General features: G+C 40.7%; 1 protein-coding gene across 1 annotated transcript; it reads right to left on the reverse strand.

The window, feature by feature from the left end:
• Positions 1-656: 656 nt before the first annotated feature.
• LOC140992276 (transmembrane protein 163a-like) lies at positions 657-21,622 on the reverse strand. Its single transcript, XM_073462575.1, has 8 exons — positions 21,375-21,622; positions 19,257-19,376; positions 12,421-12,464; positions 12,220-12,311; positions 8,077-8,173; positions 2,702-2,813; positions 2,108-2,249; positions 657-1,802 (listed from the first exon to the last, which is right to left on the reverse strand). The coding sequence occupies exons 1-8, from the start codon at positions 21,595-21,597 to the stop codon at positions 1,742-1,744; spliced, it is 891 nt and encodes a 296-aa protein (XP_073318676.1). The 5' UTR covers positions 21,598-21,622; the 3' UTR covers positions 657-1,741.
• Between the last annotated feature and the right edge of the window lie 258 nt (positions 21,623-21,880).

The following is a 21,880-nucleotide window of genomic DNA, read 5'->3' on the forward strand; positions in this document are numbered from 1 at the left end:
CCTTCACAGTATGATAATTAAATATTTCATTGGACGCACTGAAATTTGAAGAGTTTTCTAAATCACAACAGATGCACACTGTCAGCACTGACTTCTTTATAGATGTGTTTCGGCCGTGGTCCGTTTTCAGGCATTAATACGAGAGGACAGTATTTTAATCACTATAAGGTTACAAACCCAAGACACAAATACTTAAACATGTACTGGGAACATGTGCAACGGTGGAAACAAAAGGACACCACAGAGGCCAAGCTAAAAACTAGCTAACAACTCATGCACTGATTACTCGGAAACAAAAAGCAACCAGAAACTAAAGCTGTGGTCCAATACCATGAGGTCAAGGAAAGATGAGAAGGACCCAGAAAAATAGCTCTGCCTCGCTAAGACAATCACTTAAATGCTCCTTTCCTTTTGTAAAGGATGGGCCAGTGTCCCCTCTGCTGAAGGAGAGAAGAAAGGAAGCATTTAAGCACCTTTCTTTAGCATTTAGAGAGTTCCAGCTCTTAACTTGGCTGCCACCTAAATGCTTCTGGGTCACTCAGAAGCATCTCAGAAGTCACCTTCCTGAACAAAAAGACTATTCAACTACAGACTCAAGATGTTGTCTCGTGTCACACTGAACTGAACGACTGCTCCAGTCTGTAGACAAAGTCACCAATCACATGAACAGTGCTTACCTTTCAATGAGGATGACAGCAGCTGCTCTTCCAGGATTCAAACACAAAACAAAACACAAAAATAATGTCCATCTAGGCTCTAATCTTTAAAGAACTCAGTGCTGACAGTGTGCAGTATTAGATGACATTCATATATATTCACGCATGTGTGGCAAGTACCTCTTCTGGTCAGCAGATGGCGCAAGATGTTCATGTACAAATGATATTTTTGGGTTTGTCATTTAAATGCAATAAAAAGTGTCAACCTGAAGTAACGTGAGCTAATTTCGATGATGCTTTTCCTCCCGCAGGACTGTAAGCTAGCGTTGGCATTATGTTGAGACGCTGCCCAATCAGGCTTCACTGTGTGTGTGCTTATAAACCTGCTTCATGCCAAATGGACCTCGTATTGATACATCCTGTCTAGTCATAAAAAAGGTAAAACACCATTAATACTCCACTGCTACATCAGCTACATCAATCAGTTTGCACGGCGACATTTTATAGCACAGCTGAGCAAAGGCCTCTAGGAACCATGGGAAAAATAAACTGCTGTGTTTTGACAGGGTGATGAGGTGGAACTGAGGTATTGTACATCAACTCGCTGTACAGAAATCTGTTGCTTTAAGGAGTTATGGACGCTCAGGGTCCATATTTCTCCTGCACACTGTGGTCCAAGCTCGTCTCTGTCCTGTTTGGTCATTTCTGTCTCTTTTAACTCCCTTTCACTCCCTCTATCTGTTTAACCCTCAAGTTTAAATATGGAGGCATGAAAAACAGACTGCCCCATCACTGTTAAAAGACAGATAAAGATATTATATGTACACCAAATTGTAAAACACTTAAAAGGTGCCAAGAATTGTTTCATCCCCGTTCTGTCATCACTGGCCTGGATCCACAGTTCACATCTCTGAATGGGAGGACTGTAAAGACACTGAAGCCTCCGCTGGCACTTCGAGGACTCAGTGTGATTGTCTGTGTGGAGACTGCAGGGACTGTAATCCCCGTCCCTCTCCTGTCAGCCAGTCAGTCCATCCCTCCCAAAACCCTCGTCTTCTCCCTCTCGTCTTTTCCTCTGTGGTCCGTCACTCAAAGCGCTCGTAGTTCCTGGTTTGACGGACCCGTGGGACCATGTCCAGCAGCAGCCTGCAGGAGAAGAAGAGGAGGCTTTTTGGAAAGCAAAGGAAAATATGTGCATCCCGTTCAGACTCACTGAGACATTATTAATTTTAAGTTTTGGGTGTTGCTGAAGGCAGAACCTCTCACTGCATCAGCACCGATGATTGAAAACTGCACAGTGAAAATAAAAACTTTCCTCCGAGAGCTCAGGAGGAAGACGGATTTAAAAAAACTTTTCTAGGGCAAAAACATCTTGTTGGAAGAGTAATGTTTGTACAGAGTGGAAGTCAGACATCTCCATGCATTCAAGATTAAAGGGTAACTCCACTTACTTGACTCCATAGGCGAGGATGGTAAGACCTATGAGGACGCCTATTGTCCCGTCCAGGTACCACACCTTGGGTTCATGCTTGAACACTTCAGCACTGATGAGGATGGAGAACCCCATGATTCCCCCCACCAGAGAGTTGAATCCTGGAAAGAGAACGCGAACAATCTCTAAACTCTCTCGTACAAAGTCAGCCGATGAGGATTCTGTAGGTTCAGTGTTGGAATTCAGCCCTCGGTGTGTTCAGGCTTCCCTCAGACACGTGCTAAGAGTCCAGCCGACATGTGATATCGTCTGCTGTGGCATTCACAGTGTATAGTGACATGACAGATTCTTGAAATGTCTCATATCTGTTGTATAGTGAAAGGTCATCGCGTTAAACCTAAATGCAACTGGCCACAGCCCTGCTCAGGTGATGACTGCCAGTACCTCTTACTCCATGTAGGACCAGGCATTGAGTGTTTGACAGTGATGTTACTGTGCTTCATGAGGAGGAAACCCTCCTTACACACAGTAGATGTGAGGGGAATTGTTAAAAACTTTTGAAGACTATAGTCTTGTCTGCCAGTCTGCTGTGTTTAAGCATGTGTGTACCCACCGTCGGTGATGAGGGCTCGGCTCGTGAGCACCTTGCCGAGCATAAACTTGATCACAGCCAGGGCGATGCACACCAAGCCGCTGACGATGGACACGCTGAACAGGAATCCATCCTGAGAGAGACACACAGAAGGACACAGAGAGATATCTTCACCACCTGGGTATGAACACTGTTTCGAGTTAGTTTTATTGAAAGTAACATTATTAAGGAAAGTAAGTGTATTTTTTCAGGGTTATTTTGTTCATTGGTGTCTTTTTGTAATTAAAGCAGAACCACAGTGCTTAAGGGGCTACGCCTTTACTCATAACACCTGGGGTTATCAAGAGTAACCAACACTTCATTGTGTCTCCTCTTGAACCAAACCTGCACATTTGTATCAGTTATATTATAAAGTTTTATTTTGGCATATCCTCCCATCTATAGACTCTCTATTAAGACCAGAGTGACTTCTCAATAAAGCTGCATCCTCAGCTCAATACTGCAGGTCCCAGCTGTGCAGCACTACACCCCCATACGACCTGCTTATTTATCATCATACCTCCCATCTCGACCATTCAGCCAAACTATTCCACAAAAATGTTTTCCCTCCAAAGCTCTAATTTAATTGCTTTTCCAGGCTATTATCTCTATCTTATCCAATGCTCTGCCTCTTCCTGACTTTTGGTTTTAAAAGAGTATTAATACGACTTTCTGGTTGCACCTACTGGGCGTCTCACCGGAACGAGTATCAGCTAAATGTCTAAAATGTAAATGCACAAAGAAGGGGATTGAGGAGAGGGAGCGATGGATAAGAGAAGAGAAAGGGAGCTGCAGAGCACTCGGTGCCTCTGCGGCAGCATTAATATTGCACTATGGCCTTGGAGCCATGAAAAGCTACTTTGGCGAGCTCACAGACATCAAAGAGGAGATGGAGAGAAAACCTCAGCGTGCTGCATAAAAACCCGAGTCAGTGCTGTGACTCAGCTGTGAAAATAAAATCTAAATAGCATATTATCCTCAGAATATTGAACACATTCTTCAGCAGCAAGGACAAATCTCCCATCTCATTTATTTCAATACAAACACTTCTTTTGCAAATGGGAGCTATTCAATTCAAATCGTTGAGTTTTATAGTAGTAATCATACTTAAGTTTCTACTGAGTACGTAGATATTAATGGAGATCCAGCAGTGGTCACAGGTGGCGTGCCACAGGGATCAATCCTAGCACTACGTATAGTACTCGACATGATAAAATTCAAATCATTTCAGTGTTTTGGGGCCAAAATCTGATTCGTTTTTACAAACAGGTGTAAAAGCATTTGAATGAAGGAAATAGGAGGAGGGGAGATGTTGAGAACTGATTGTATTTAGTCTTTTAGAAGAAATGTACTTTTTGTCTGATGAGTAATAATAACATCTCATGTCACAAGTCAGCACACTGTTTTTATTCATGATTTGGGCTGGTCAGTACCACTACAGACATGAGTTATATTCACTTCTTATTTGTTTGAATTACTTTTCTTTTAAGTAAACTACACATTTCCTGTAGCTGCTTCACAGTAAAAGCCTTCAGGCTACTTTGTATTAATCACTTAACTTTAATGTAGAGCAGCTGAAGGAGGTGAAAATTATCATTACATGCCAATGTAAAAGAAGACTATCAGAATTAATTAAAGATATAAATATTTAACGACTTACAGTGCATCACGCTGCATGATATCTGGATATTACATTCCTTAAAATGCAATATTCACAGACCAACAAAACCTCTCTGGACCTTTATTGAGGACCACAGTTATTTGGTTATTCTGGAAAGTTGTGCTGAAATGAAGATGGCGGGGAAATCCCACCATGCATGTGACCTCCTAATCAACATTCAAAGTGGCTGAGCTAGCATTTTGGCCCATGGGAGAGGGAACACACACACACACACACACACACACACACACACACACACACACACACACACACACACACACACACACACACACACACACACACACACACACACACACACACACACACACACACACACACACACACAAGAATTAGAGGTAGAGCTCATGACAAACAGTCCCTGCCCAGAATGTGAACACAGTGCTTGACATTTACATCTGACAACCAGAGATCCTTGTGTAGAATATGAAAATGGTTTCAGCTGTTCCTTTGAGGGGATAAATTAGGCAGGCCGACATGTGTATCAGTTATAATGATGTGGATGTGGTGAATATTTTTATGGGTTATGATTGGGGAAAAAATAAGATTACAGTGGTATTTTTCAAGTCTGAATGAACGTCTGGTGGTGCAGAGCTCCACAGAACACAGCTGTGTTTCTGCTGGTTTTTAAGTGAATTTCACACGGCCCAGATGTAAAACTGTCTGATCTCTCAGAGGTTAGTCTGGTTCACCTAGTCGCTTCCTTACTTTCTGACTCCTGTGGAAGTTAAAGTAAGAGCCGACCCAATCAAACGCTCCGCTGCCTTGAGTAAATGTATAGATTATTCTGGGTTTAAACATGCTGGAAACATTTAGGATAATCTAAGTACACAACTTAAACAAAGTCTAGTCCGGCATTTCAGACATTTTTATGCAGAAAAATGAAATATTATATCTTTAAATGATTTCATACACCCGTGTTGAAATGCCTAACCGATGACTACATCTTCGTTTTGGATGCTTACTGACATTAATTGGGCTCAGAGGACTAGCACAGTGGGAACAGTCAGTTGTCAAAAACCAAACATCCTCCCACTCCACTCTCCTTACTCTCTGCTCCATCCTCCTCTGCCGCTCGTTCTCACCACTGCATACCTAAGCAGCTGCTTACCTTATTAACATTTCAGAGCAAGGAGGAAGAGAGAGGGAGGCGGTGAAAATAAACCTTTCCAATATCGGCATACTGAGGAGGCCTATGAGGCATACACAAGCTATATTTAGGTCCGACTGTGATGCACCAGAAACCAGCCTGGTAGAACCAGAATGTGTGACAGAAGAGATGCAGGTCGACTCAGAATAACACAATCTGTCTGCCTCGTCGCTCCCACAGTCTGCCTTTGTTTATGCTTTGGTGCTCACTGTCTGTCAGACCCATCTCCTTCCCTCGCTGCAGCCATGTTAGACGGAAAACACAGTTGGTCCAATAAATCGATAAAGGATTTGAAAAAGTAATTGAATTTTGAGCCTTGGTGAGTTGCAAAGGGCTATCTGAAACTCTACATTTCTCATCTTGGTTGGTTTTTTGCTCTGCAGCTGATCCAAGAATATGAAAACATGATTAAGGTGCATCCAGCGATGAGGATGCTCTGTGTGCCAATCCCCAAATCCAACATTCACAGCGTGTGCAGTAGCTAACAAGACAGTTAGTGAATAATTAAGTTGGAGAAGGAAACTTAATTAAAATCAGTACTCAAATTAACAATGGTATGCACTCGAATAATCAGCTAAATCATGCAGTCTGTCAGTCTACAAAGCAGAGTTTTGGTCTTTCTTCAAACAGACTACTAAAAAAAACATATCCGAAATCTATTTAATGGATACAAAACTTACATTAACCTTGTTACAAATCTACATTACAGTTATTGGCCTATTATTTTAGCATTTTGTTTGCATTTTTAGCATTATATTAGCATCATTATTATCACCATTAGTAATGATAACAATACAAAATAATAACTTTAGAAATGTTTTAGCTAGTAACTATTTTAGTAAATGAGTTCAAACTTGCAAAATATGAAACATGAAGAAATGTGTGTATTTTGGAGTTTGCAGTATTTATTATGTTGTTGTTCTTGTTGTGCAATGAGTAAAACAACCTACTCTGTTTTTTAATGAAAAAGAACTTTTTCGAATGTGTTTCTGTTTAATTGTACTTTTTCTCTGGGATTAGTTTTACGTGTCGCATCCTGTGGTGTGATACAGTTCAGATATTCATCTTAAGATCTTGTATTCTGACATCAGCTCTTTTGAGAGTCTTAAAACAGTTGTTAGTAATTAGATGACTTCACACAACTTATTAAAACAGCCCAGCAGTCGTACAGTGGATACAGCTCATTCTATAAAGCACGTAATCATTCATTTGAGGCCAAAACAGAAAACGGTTATTTTCTCCAAACTACACCGAGGTGAATTACATCACGGAGCTGAAGGCAGCGAGGTCTGAGCAACAATAATCTCTCTACAGTAATTCACAAAAGAATAATGTTCTCATATTGACTCATCATCATCATCATCATTACGTTCAGATCGTCAGCAACGTTTCTACGGAGATGAGTACTGCCTGGCAACAGGGTGAGGAAGTTATTTCAGGAAGTGTGAAGTCTTCACACCTGAGATTTGTGACATTCTTTATCTGGCAGCAACAACGACACGGTCACACACATATTCACACAGGTTAATGGAAAAAAACAAACCTAATCTGCTGTTGAGTCTGAAAGTCATGTTTTTCTGGGAACAAATCAAAGCTGCTGCTCAATGATTTCACTTTTTTTCAGTCCAATTTGTCTTGTCTTGTCTTTTTCCAAACTGGATTGTGAGGTTAGGAAATTTTAACAACTTACTTTCTGAGGCTTTATAATCAAATTATTCTGTAAAAAACAAAAAGTTTGAGCTGTAGCTCTGCAGCCTCGACAAAATTAAATTAAAACCAAATCATCTCAGTCAGGCCTGAACCACCAACCCTCCAGTGACTAGCACGGCTTAACAGCCAAGCTGAAAATATGCCGTCTTACTAGATACACTGCCAGTCCAAATGGCAAGACGGGACAGAATCAGCCATATTTCATCTGCAGCTTCATGCAAATCACGTAAATAACTGCCTGCATGTTGTTTGTCTTGGACTCTGAGAAGTACGCTCACAGTTTGAGAAGATATTATTAGATACAGACACAAAGTCAACAGGCCTGTTTTTGGATTCTGAGTGAAATCCTCGTCTCTGGCAGACGGCTGGTATTACTGCAGACAAGCCCTGGCTGGACAAAATGGTTGTTAATATCTGGCCAAGCTATAAAAACAGCCACAAATTCGACCAAATCTGATTATAAACCAAACTTTTGGCTTAAATTGTGCATCATGACTCCAGTGAGAGGGTCAGAAACCTTAAAATGACCCTGCTTGACTCTGCAGCTGACATTAATACAGCTGTCACGAGGTATGACTGAATGTTAATGTGTTTAGGGTTGTTCCCTCAGTGTTAAATGGATAATATAATCTGTCCCATATGGTGGATGCTTTAATCCAAAAGCTCTCCTTCATATCCAGTCTGAATCAAATCTGACCCAGCCCTCCATTCAGAGACACTTCCTGCACACTGTGGTAATAAACATGTGATAGTAAACTTTTATCTACTCTTATTCTTCATGTAATAGGCTCAGTTTAAAGCCGTGTTTTGTGTTCTTACCACTTCAGGTAGCAGCTTGGTGGCCAGGTCGTGGATGGCCTTACCCATAATGCACAGGGACGACAAGATGAAAATCACACCCAGAATAACACAGGCTCTGAGGAGGACAAGAGACAGAAGAAAACTGAATAATCAGACACAAATTACACTGCCTGTTCCAACTTGGATTATGAGAACCAATCAACAGTGTTGATACTCATTAGCTGTCTCGTTATCTTTCTGTGTTGTGTTGCTGAAAGCCAGCAGTAACCACCTGCTGTCTTTTAGCACCAATAAGTGTCACCAGAGAAAATGACAACGATCTCATTAAGACAAGGTTTGCTCTTTTAGGCTTATTCTTTCCTGGATGAATTCTGATACATCACTCTACACCGACACTGGAAACACAGATCAATAATCATAGTGGTGAAAGCGGTACACAGATGCTACCTGCTGTTATTTCAGCTTTAACTTTTAGAAAACAGCCTGTCTTACAAGATAGAGGAGGATGTGGTGTTGCATTATGGGGAATGTAGGGTCCAGTGCAATTAAAAGTTGGGATATCTGGGCCTCTTCTGCAATGAGTTTAACAACTCTTCATGAAAGTGCAATCTTATATTTAAATACCATTACGGAGCCCGTCCAGTGACATTGGGGAAAAAACATATTACGCAGCCACAAATGAACAGCACATGAGAAAGAGATCCTATTCCGTGGCCACAGGACTTTGTTAATGCATGGCATCGAGATCATTAGCCTGTGGCTTTTTTCAATACATGGGAACAAGATAATTCAATTTTCAGATCGTGGTGAGTTGTTATACTTTTATATCTGAGATTATAAACCTGTAAATCAAGGTTTCAGAAGCGTAATTTCTGTTATTCAGCAGGAACAATAATAAAATAGTTTAGACCTTTCTGTCATCACTCATTTTAAACATCAACGTAGGGGATCTTACAGCACAGATGTCAGCTGTCTCACAACAGAAAGCAGATGTTAGAAAAATAGGACCTTAAATCAACAACATGTCAATTTGCTGGGATAATTATTATAATATTATTATGTAACCTCTGAGCTCAATGAATTATAGTAGGTAATTTGAAGTGAAATTCTTACACTACAGATGACCTCTGCAATTATTACAAATTACTCAAGGTCTCCAGATACTAGTATTTCCATGTGAATAGGGATTTTAGTTATTGTGCCCCTATAATAATCCTGAATGACAGATAACTGTGTTACGCTGATGTGCAGAGAAAAGACTTATTTGGAAGCAGCAGCTGTCTCTAAAAACCTTTAGCCAATTAACAAAGTCTAGAGGGAGACAGAAAACAACCGGAGCATATGCCCTGGTCATGCATGGCTACCAGTGTGTATTCATCTCTGAAGGTTGCTCTCAAACCACACTCGGTGTCCTGGGTTTTGACCAGATGAGGTAACCAAGGCAACACCCAACATCCCCCTAGGAAGTCCACAGCAGGACACACACATACACACACACACAAATGGGAGCGCTTATTCCTCGCTAACAGGCCCCCTGTTGTTTCTTGCACACAGTGGATGTAAAAATGACAGCGTATCTCTGCGCTGCTGTTTACTCCACAACTTACACAACAAAAAGACCGGTGGAGGTTTTCAGCAAAATACAGCTTCTGTGTCAATACATCCATCACATCACAGTTGGAGGAAATTACTTTTTAATGTCAATAGCGGCACAACAGCAGCATCTCGTTCTGACCTTTGCAACAGTCATGTGAATAAAAAGGTTTTTGTTTCAAAAGGCTCCACGTTTCATTTGGGAACAAATCTCGCCAATACGTCTTGTTTTGACATCTCAAGCTAGTTACCTTGGCAACCGATCTGTACCTGGGCATCACTATTCAGCCGCATATCCTCTATCTAACACAGTCGGATAAAAAAAATTAAGAAGAAGAAGAGCGATTTTCTGGTTGTGCATCAGTAGTTTTCTCACTCATTCTGCAAAATGCCGCTAGCTGTTAAACTTATAATGGGCACATATAGAACATGTCTATTTAAGTACTTGTATACTTGTGCATCCATGTGTGTGGGTGTTTTAGTTGCTGTCAGATGGTTTTCACTTTTCTGTGTGTTTCTAATGCATGAATATATCTGTGTGTTTATGGTTCTGTGTGTCCGCGTCTGTGTTTGTGTGTGATCCAGGAGGAAGCCTGATCTCTCAGTGAAGCCAATTACTGGCTGAGCAGCTTCCTGAACTTTGTCCAAATTCTCCAATTAGCTGCTGAAGTGACATAACTGTTTTAATGTGAAGATTAAACACTCACGTATAACTATCAACGATACAGTTGACCAACAGACTGAAGTTAACTGACTGACAAGATAAGATAATATGTTACATAATCTGTCACTCAACGCATTTCCATGTCGTTAGTAGATACAGCAGCTCTTTCTGGTGCACATGCATGTGTAGGAGTAGGAAATTTACATTTCTGCTTGAAAAACATTTTTAGTCAAATAAGTTAGCCCACAACGTGTTGATTATAATGAGTTGTTGCATTTGTCAAATCACAATAAATATGGAAAATGCTATATATTTTTCCAATCTAAAATTCCATGTTCATCTGTCTTTTTCAGCCCTCTCTGTCAGGCCAGTTTGTTCCTCTGCATCCAGTTTTTAATGCTAAGCTAGGCTAGTACCCCTGGCTCTAGATCTCTGAAGGACAGACACATTTGAGAGTTGTATCAATCTTCTCATCTCAGTCGTGCCAAAAAAGAGAAATATTGCCCAAAAAAGTCAATCTGTTCTTTCTATATAATGGGTCAAACTCCCAGAACAGTTGGTGTAGTCTATTAAAGTCTCACCCTCGTCATGGACGTGTTTCCAAAACTGGTCTGAATGTTTTCATGTTCTTCAGGAAATTCTACGAATTAACTGGTAATTCATAGTTTGCAGAATGTGACATATTTGAATCGATAGTTGAATTAATGTGTTTTTCCGTCTGTGTTTCTGTCTCATCTGCAGGGAACATGATCTCAGTAGTCGTCCCCACAGCAATTAGCACTAGTCACTCCGCTGTGTGTGTGTGTTCGTGTGTGTATGTGTGTATGTGCATGTTGGGACTGACAGATTCACTGTATGTATCTAGCAGATGCTCCGACAGTAAGGGCAGAGATAGTGAAGAGTTTCTTTCATCTGATTCATTCAGTAACAGATGTTTTTGTTTTGGTTGAATCTCATTTGCTGTTTACTTCGTCTGCTAATGTTAAGACTCATCTGAACCGAACAGAAAGAAAGTGACAGACAGCTGTGTTGCCCTCAATTTTCCTTTTTCGCTCTCCCTCTTTCAGTCGCCTGCTTGCTGCCAACACCGTGACCATTCAACAGGCTCTGAAAAGCCCACCTGACCCCCACACACACATACACACAAACACACACACACTCCATTCTCAGCCAGGTACAGATAAGATGTGAGGCGCTCGCCTGTGATGGTCCCAGTGGGCCGAGGCTGACAGAGCTGAAGAGACCCGCTGTTTGACACACTCCTCCTCAGGACAAAGGGGACCACACACACACACACACACACACACACACATTAGACACTTTGGACACACTGAAATGGATTTCATCAATTTTCTGTTTTTTTTGGTCCTCATAGATGGAATTAAACCATCTGGGCAATACTAAACAAAGGCTCACACAACTACAGGATGTCTGCAAGTAGTCTTACAACAATATTTCTATTGTTTAAAAAATACCAAAAACTATGAAAACACTAAACCATGAAAATATTAAAACTCATATCACTTTATGGTGATAACTAACACTAGTTTGGTCTTTTGTCCTCAATAGAGTGCCATAAAAAAAAACTGGTAATAAGTTAGCCCGAACTTTTGGTTCCCTCGTCTCAAAGTCGATGGGTTTTTTGAACGGGTTTACGGTTAAATGCCTGAAATAAGGTCTGTGGTTGCCACAGGCTTGAGAGACTTTAACGTTTTGTTGTACTACATAAAATATGTCACTAAATACCCCACATTTGAATTACAAAGCGCCAAATGTGAATTTTTAAGGTATATCTATGCAATCATTTAATTTCATATTTAGCATTTAGTGCTTCCAACGCTTCAAATTTATGTCATTTTAAATCATTTTTGTTTGTGTGAACACCCAAAACTGATTGTACTTACATGTATTCGCGGTGGGCTGAGTGGACGGCTGCAGCGTTGCTGTACCGCCACAATACAATAACAGAGGACAGCACATCCAGCGTGGCATCAAACTGCAGAGTAAAAACAAAAAAATGAAACACATTTTACATTCTCTTCTCTACAACATACAGTGCTAGCCATTGTAGCTTTAGCTAAATGGAGGCTTTACAGTCGACTTACGGCAAATCCAAAAGCTGAAGCACTGTGGCGCATGATGGAAACAGCTAGAGAGAAACAGAGAGAGGAACATTCATAAGAGAAAAATCAATACATACTTCCAATCATCTTTGACACACATCACACTTCTTCCCTTGTATAGTCATAAGTTATTCTGCATATGTTACATAAATGTTATGTCCAAATTCCCTGCTTTAATGCTGCTCCACATACTCTGTTTTTTAGATCCCATCCTCACAGCAAAACAGTAAAACAACAAGATGACAGTCTTTTTTTGCAGAATACTAACTGACAGCGGGATGAAGATTTCCTGCCACTGCCTGTGAACACGAACAAATAAAGGGTGCTGCTGCCAAATAAAAAATGTCAGTCAGGAGAATCCCTCATTGACTGGGATTAACTGCACTGATGGATGGTTATCATTTGTATCCAGGGCTGCATTTTTGTGAGGAATTGCTTTTGTAGCTTTTATTAGTTTGTGCAGCAAACCTGCAACCTGTAATTTAGTTATCAGCATATGACGTCCCTGTTGTTGATAGTGAGCTGCAGATGTGTTGAAAACAAACAGTGAGCCAGAACCGCTGTGCGTTTTCATCTGCCTGCGATGGGAGGGATTGAGGAGTGAAGGAAAGAGAGACAAAGGAGAGAAGATGCAGATAGATAGAGGGGAGGAATCCTCTCCTCTCCTCCCAGGTTTATTTTTAGCAAGTCTCACTGGGGGCCAGCAACTCGCCTCAGCCCTGCATGCAGAGACACAGCATTGTGTGCAATCTCTTTCTCCTTTAGTCGCTCATTTTAATTCTGCTGCAAGAAAAGCAAAATCACAATTTCACCTTTCTTCTTTCCCCCTTTTCTCTCCTCCTCCAGTCTCCAAAGCTCTCTCTTTCTTCATCTTCGTTCTCCTCCCTGTTTCATCTACAGTCAGTCACTTTCTCTGGGCTGAAGGAGTGAAGTGAAGGTGCAATCATCCACTTCCCCAAACCAGAAACAAAAACTGGAATGAACGCTGGTTTTGCAAACACTAAACCACATATGTAGACAACTCTGGAATACAAATGAGGAGGTGGGATTTTTATGATACCAGAGATCTGCAGAGATGCAGCAGAGTGGTGTCACACAGTTGATTGTAAAAATGATCTTTAAACATGTTTTGGTCAATTTCACAAAAAGTGTACAACTCTTGTTAAAAAGTTCCTCTTCCTCACTCTTGCTCTTTCTGCTGTTTGATTTTGAAGATAAAGCAAGACCACAAACACCTGTTTTGTTACAGGATCCATCTCTACTTCCGACCAGATTTTGTACATGTAATATGTGATATCAATTGCAAAAAAGCTTTGTTTAAAAGTTTAACAGGCCACAGTTGCTCCCATTTGTGCTGCATTATATAAAGGGGAAATCACAAGGCAGGTGCTGTCAATTTAAAGGGGCTCTTTGAAACAATTTGTAGCAATTCACATGTGTTAATCTCTTTTTTATTGGCCATATGTGAGCAGATTGTAACGTGATGTGAAAAATGAGACCTTCCCCATCTCTCCCGTATGCTTTTTATAAAAATCCACAGAGCCCCTTCAAATTCAGTCATTCGCCATCACATTGTCCTGAGTACTTAATAATAACAATAATAATACATTGTTGTTGTTTTCTGTTAAGGACTGCAAAACTAGTGGCTACCAGACAGTTGAACTTATGTATTTTAACTATACATTGTATGTACTACATGAAATGAAAACAGATCAAGAGATGTACGGTATGTTTACTCTTCTCTTTAAATACAGATATTCGTCTTCTCAAAATAAAGATGTCATACTCTGTGTGCCTCATTGCTGCGTGTGGTAACAGATTGATGATACAGCAAATAGAAGCTGGCAGCAGTTCAAATGAAAGTAAATAGAGAGGGAGGGACTGTGTGGACACACCTTCTGCCAGGGTTGACTTAACAAGTAGAAAGTAGCAGACGGCTTCTTTTTGTTCATTACATGTGAAGGTGTGTCAGACATATGTTGAGATGAGCATGTATACATGAGCACAAGAAAGACACGACAATGCTTTTACATAACCTACATAATCATCTACTATACCATCAGGGTGTGGATTTGTGCCTACAAGTCAAACAGAGCAGTTCTTTAAATAGCTGAAAAAACCTGATCATGTGCCACTGTGAATTTTGCTTTCATCACTATTTTAGTCGATTTTTCACTTGGTAAAGGTCTTTTGGGATGGAAACCCCACTGATCTCCCCTAACATCATGAGTTGGTGGTCCAAATCCAGGAATGGTTGCTCCTCCTCCTTCATCCCCTCTTTCCTTCCTTCTTCTCCTCCTACCTCCTTCATTAAGAGCAGAAAGAAGGAGAAGAAATTGTGTGTAAATGAATCTGCTGCGGCTCTGCGGACATAAAAGCTGAGCCCAGCGACGGCTAATTGGCTCCCAAGAAAGCTGGGTGGGTGTCAGCAGGGACGGAGCTCCAGCATCACATCACATCACACACACACACACAGACACACACAGACACACACACACACACGGTCTCTTGGCTCCCTGTCTCCCCCTTCCTCCTTGTCACATCTGACAGGAGAAGCAAGAGAACAGAAGATGAAACACCGTCCAAGCTCTGCCGCTTTATTGGCTGTTGCTGGAGCTGCATTATGCATATCAGTGAAACACTTTGCTGTCAAGGTTGTTTTTACAGTTGGTGGACTGATGCCGTTTGTCTCACCGTGCTGTTGTAGCAACGCACACGGCTTGTAATTAAAGTAGCAGTGTGGGGCTTGATTACATTTTCATTCACTCATTTAACTCAGTTCTACTCTACTACTGCGGACAAGAAAACATGAGCTGGAGGTGAAATATTGGGTCGCTGGAAGCCGAACTCTCGCAAGAATTCTGTTTCGGTTTGAACAAAACAGAGCAGTTCAGACCAAAACCACCCCGTGTGTTTGCTGAGTGAAAGGACAAAGATGATCCTTTTCTTGTATTGATACTATTTCAAGAGTAAGTCTGAAAATAAGCTGTACAGCAGCTCAAAGGAAAGTTAGATGAGAAGATTGACACCACTTTTATGTCTATATTTTAAATATGTCACTGTCATGTATGTATTTTTAGATATGTAGCTATGTAGCAGATAGTTAGTATATCTTCATCTTCATCTTCATAATTAATGTTATTTCCTTGATGAAGAGTAAAAAGAGTAAATAAAAAAATATGTGCTGTTACGTGGGAGTTACGAGCTGGAATAGATGCTAAGCTAATTGTATGTTGGCTCTAGCTCCATATTTCATAAAAAGACATGAGAGTGGTATCGATCTTCTCATCCAACTCTTGGCAACAAATCGAAGAAGCATATTTGCCATATTTTCTTTGCGTAAAGGAGAGCCAATTGAAAAGGAATCTCTATCAATGAGCTTAACTGTTGTTAAAAGCCACTTTTTCCCAGTTTACAGTCATGTCCTTTCTCTATAGATAAACTGGCACAGGCCGATGGGAGTCACTCTCATATTTATTACTTTACCATAAACTCAAAGCTGCACCTGCCCACCTGTAATAAAATTCACACAGACTCTCAGATATGTAGGAGTAGGAGTCTTTGTCATGTTTGAGTAATGCTAATGTTTTACAGGATATGTAACCCCGCAGCTATCATTCTGTCAACATATAGGCTGATGGGGAACAGCAGCAGGTGGTGATGACTGGACTGACTCCCTGCAGAGCTCTGAAGGGGTGGCCATGCATCCTTCAAGGCCCGTATGATGACAGGGAATACAGTACCAAGGTGATTTTCAGCTGCTCCGACCAGGACTCTGACTCAGGGGACAACAACAAAATCTTTTAGGCGAGCCTTGCTACTCTGTGGCCACCTGGCGCTGCCTCCGGGCAGTTATTTCAAGCTAACTCCAGGCCCCTATCTAAATGAATAGTCAAATCTGATTTAAAGAAAAAAAACACTTAAAAAGTTCTGTGACTTTGCCCCAGAGTAAGGTTTAAAACATGTTAATTCACAGGTTATACTTCTACCATGCATGTGCACACAAAGGACGGGCCAACACTGGTTAGCACATTAACTTCAGTAGATATCTCCACAAAACAATACATACACTTCTTTTATGTAACATCAAAACTGATATTCTTTTACATTCTGTTGATAACTGTAATTAATTTTTTAAAGTTTTTAACAAAAACATATATTGGACCTTTAATAAGAAAAAGTACAGATTAAATATTTATGTGGACGTCACTGTTTAATAAATCAGCCTCCTCTGTTGTGTAGATCTCTAATTTTCAGCTTGTTCTCTGTAATATCTTACTTTAAAGGCAATACTTTCATTTCATATTCTCTTTAACACATATATAGACACTAAAAGCGACCAAATTAGACTTAATTTATTCTTTATCTCTTAATAATTCAGTTTTTTTTTCTATTTGCCTTCTCTCTGTGTTCTTCCTGCCTCCAGAGTCCATTAGTTTCTTCCTTTGAACTATGTCTTGTTTGGTGTGGCTTACTGTATGATGTTACCTTATGCAGTAAGCTAAGTATAGAAACAGACATGTAAAGAGACGGTGCAAGTTCAGAGCTAACAGACGTAAAGGAGGATGTGGTGTGTCGTGACAGCTGGTTAGTAACAGAATTTTTCACACAGTCTTGGCACATTTAAAATGTTCCTATTTACAATGGGACTTGCTGCTAAGGACATACCTTACATTCAGTACACATTGGCTTATTTCTAAAGAGGCAGTGACATGTTTACAGAGGGTTTAACGAGAGTTTGGCGAGTTGGCACACAACTGGTGCAGTGGATTGTTTGCAAATAAATGTTAATGTTAATGACAGTGTCACTTATACAAGATGCTGTAGATAGAGAGAAGGAGACTTTGCACGGCAATGATAAAATCATAGTGAATCTAATTTATGCTGCTGGAAACTGTTGGATAATAAAATGAAACGGTTTAGACGGATAATCAACTGCAGTTATATAAAATGTTAAGCTCGGACTGTTCACAAATCTCACAAAAATTCAAATAAATCCAGATATCATCAGTCTGATATCTTCCAATGATATGATATTTTATTGCATTAAAAGATAAAATAGTTACCAAACCAATAAATAATTACAATTTTTTTTCACTACAACACAAACTGAACCATGTGGGACCGGATTCTCCAGTTTGCAGTGAATAAACCTCTTTCAGAGTGAAACATATTGAACACATGGCTTAAACATAACACACAGGACGAAGAAGGAAGTTGTGAGACAGGTCTGTCCTGTGCTGCTGCTCTACCCTCGTTTCCTTATCAGATCAGGAAGTAAGCAAAATGTTTGAAAAAACACAGACTGAACTCAGGAAGAGGGTCTGATTACCAAAACAAAATGTCTCCATTCTTCAACCCCTTCACTCCAACAACCTTCACTAACTCTGACCCAACTTCTCTCTCACTGCAACAAATCGAATTCCAATTTTCAATCTCGTCCTCAAACAAGATTAATTATTGAACCACTGGATTTTCTTGAGTCCGGTCGGTTTTTCTCTAGAGAATTCTCCAAAATCGAAATAAAACAATTATGCTTGTGCAATGACACTGGTCCGGAGTGCTAACACTTCTGCTTCATCAGCTTCATTCAGCTTTTCCTCTGCTCATTTCTGCAGCTGATTTGCAAGCAGTGCCATGTTTCATTTATGAGTGAGAGCAGGCAAGATGTGACAAGTGAGGTGGGACTACAGAGATGTGATAAAAATGTCTAATAAAGAAAACATCGCAAAAAAATATGTTCGGATTTATCCTCAAAAACATCAAAAATGAGTCATGAAGAAGAAGAATAACAAGCTCTCTTTCTTTCTGTCTGTCTTCAGTTGTAGTCTTCAGCACCACAGGAAGCTCTCATATCTCTGTACATCTGCAAACCACCGTTGAGGTGATCAGCCACACTGCAGCAGAGCTTGTCCTCTTTACTTATGCATCTGTCAAGCACTAATCTGCATTTACTGCAGAGGAGTAGGAAGCATCAGCTGAAGTTGCAGTATGTGATGGTGTCAGATCTCTAAGACAAGACTGACATAGTGTGGGATATTTCCATCATCTATTATCATCATCTCAAGCACCTCTTGTCAAATTGTCCTTCATGTTTCTAAAGATTTCTGACACATATTCATCTCTACATCTCTCCACATCTGTCAAATGTCTAAATAATCAGAAGGACTTTCTAAAATGGGCCTCCTAAACCAATTTTACAAAAAAACACAATGAAACATTCACTGATTCAATCTACAATGTGAATCACTTCCAGCCCAAACTCAAAGAGATAAACCTCTGACATGCAGAGAAATGTAAAAGAAGTAGATAGAGAGGTCTGAGAGTAACCACCCCCACCTTCAAACCAAGAATGAATCATCATATCCACCACGCAGAGGTGTTAACCTTGACACACTGAGGCTCGAGGAAAAGCAAAACCAGAGTGCTTACGACAAAGACAGGTGCTCAAACTTGTTTCTTCAAACTTCCGTAACAGCGAGAAGACTCAAGGTCGAGTTCTAACTCTTGACAGCAAAATGTTCCATGCTGCTTTCTTATCTGAAAGTAATTTGAAGTGGAAGTAGTGTGAGGCTGAAGGTTTAGGGAGAAATGAAAAGGATCTTGGCATGAAGTGTGGCGTGTTCACACATCAATTGCTTGTCCTTCATGTTGTACTGTTGTTTAATCAGGCTGTTGGATGTAACATTGATCAGCAGGGTGTCACAGTAATTAAAAAACCTGTCCTTCAACTGAAGGACCAGACAGCAGGCATCGACATTTCTTTGGATTTTGTTCGAGGGTTCATGAAAGGAAACACCTCAAGGGGCGTTACTCACTGAAAGCGACGATGGCCAGGACGATGGTGACCGCTATGGACACCCAAGACACCCACAGAGCTTTCTTGCGGTAACTCTGTGCTTCGTGAGGCTTCAGACGCATACTGCTTTCCAGAAGACCTGCAGACAGGAACACAGGGCAAAGTGAGCCACCATGCACAGATATGACTCAGAGAAAGCAGAGGTTAAACAGACGAACTCTGCTTTCACTTGTTTTAAGTAAAGTTTCCACAGCTAATATGGCGGCTAGCTGCACGGTTAACTGAGCTAACTAGCTAACAACAGTGACAGCAGCAGTTAGCGGCCACTCTGGTGATATGCTGCCCCCTGTTTGAATTCAACAGGTGGCCAATTCCTACATATTGCACCTTTAAACTGACTTGCATTATATGATTCAGCACAGCACAACAAACAGAGAAGAAAGGGAACACTTGTGACTGCACTATAGGGAAATAACTTGTTCCCCTTTAGTCACTCAACTAGTAACAATACATAAATGCTAATGTCAGAACGGTTATATGCTCACAATGACAATGCTGATGTCTAGCAGTTAATGTTTAATTAGGAGTTTCATTAAGTTACATCATAAATCAAATCATTGGACGCAAACCAATTTTAACCTGATGATGGCACTAGAGTAAAGTTATAGGGTCATAAAACTGATTGCAATTCATCCTGAGAGGGAACAAATGTCTGAAGCAAAACTCATCCATCCAAAGATTGTCGAGACATTTCACTCAAAATCACAAACATGACCTCAAGGTAGAAATAAAAGAACAGTCAGAGGATCCCCAAAGTCAGGAGGATTCATCCTCTGGACAACATCTGTGTTTGTACAAAATTTCAGGGCAATCCATCCAAAAGCTGATGAGATAATTCAGTCTGGACGACAGTGGTGGTCTGCCTGACTGATCAGTATAGCCATTCAAAGAGAGATATCGCTAGCATAACTAAAACAGGTATTTACCAGTAAATATATGATTATGTTGTTCCTTTCTGGATGTTACTATGCATCTGTGGACTGGGAGAATGGTTCATTAACCTAAAAGTAACGGATATATACGTATAATCAGCTAAATGTATCAAAACTAAAAATATGTGTTCTGTGGAAAAATAGCAACTATTATTACATCATTTGATAAGGACTTGAGAGGTGATTGATTGTAGAAAAAGAACAAAACCAAAGTTCTGACACACAGATTTGTATTTATTTTGTTGGACATCCTTCTAATCTTTGTTTTTTCTGTGAATAATATTGGATTTTTATCTCTTTGCTCTTTGGGAGTCCAACGCCTTACCAAATAAAACCATCTAAGAGGTTTAGTGGCGAATGTCTCATTGGTGGCACTGCTTACGATTAGTAGAACTCCCACTTGTATCTGCTTTTGCACTGGTCAGAGGTGCAGGATTGTTATGCAGTAATACTGTGAGGGTGCTCTGATAAGTCTGAAACATTCAGAACCAATCCTCTGTTACAAAAACCAGGGCTGGGATTTAAAAAATACATCCATTCCTTCACCTTGACCAGTAAACTCACTTGTATTTAAAGATATGTGCCAACAATGACAGAATGCATTTATATTTTCAGTTCACATCTGATTTATTTGTGTACTTGCACACAAAAGAGTAAAAGTACAAACACACTTGCTGCTGAGCCATATTCAAGATATGGGACACCTGTCACTGTTTAAATGGCTGCCTGTGGCTTTCACTGTTTCCCAAAGGTAATCTAATTTATTCACAAAAACCTGTAATCACAGCACAGTGCTTCACGTAACATACATGGATGTCTAACAGAATGAGGAAGTGCATACTCTATGTTCCACTTCCATCCAGCTCTGTAAATAATTCATCACATTGATCATTACATTAAGGTGTCACTCATCAGTTGTCTTCCCTCCAGGAATGAAGTCTCATTAGTGGGAAGTTTGGAGCATTTGAGAGCAAATTAAAGGACACAGAAGGGCAATATGTTTCAGTATGGCTGAATGAACACGAATGTAAACAGATTTCTTTATACATGTAGTTCAGTTTTAGACACACAGAGATGCTCTCCGTGGCATTACGCACAGTTTGCGCCCTGAAATCGAAACTTTGAACATATTTCACACCGCCTACCTTTGTCATCTATGCTGTCTGTTATCTTCATCTCCTGGTCCATCTTGAAACCCTCTCCCTGACTTTCTGTGTTAGGCTGCTGCTGCTGCTGCTGCTGCTGCTGCTGCTGCTGCTGCTGCTGCTGGGGGTCCGCCTGCTCGCACTGCCCGTTCACCGCCGTGGGGTCCACTGCTGCAGCCGGGTCCGGGACGGTGGTGGAGTCTGGCGGTGTGGAGTCCGTCATCTTGTCGGCGGGTTACGGTTCCAATGAGGCACTCCGAAAATGTCTCACCTGGGCGAGAAGTGCTGGCTTTCAGCTGGGGAGAGACCCGGAGACAGAGAGGGAGGGAGGGAGGGAGGGAGGGAGACTGCTTGCAGGGCTGCAGGTCCAGTTGCGCCAAATTACACACTGTAAAGCGAAACAGTACCGGAAATTAAGAGATAAGGACTTCAAAACAAACGTATCTTTCTCACTGGGAAAATGTAATGCCAACATTTCTTTATCGTTCATATAGACAATAGATTTG

This window comes from Pagrus major, chromosome 24, assembly GCF_040436345.1.
Source record: "Pagrus major chromosome 24, Pma_NU_1.0".
Lineage (NCBI taxonomy): Eukaryota > Metazoa > Chordata > Actinopteri > Spariformes > Sparidae > Pagrus > Pagrus major.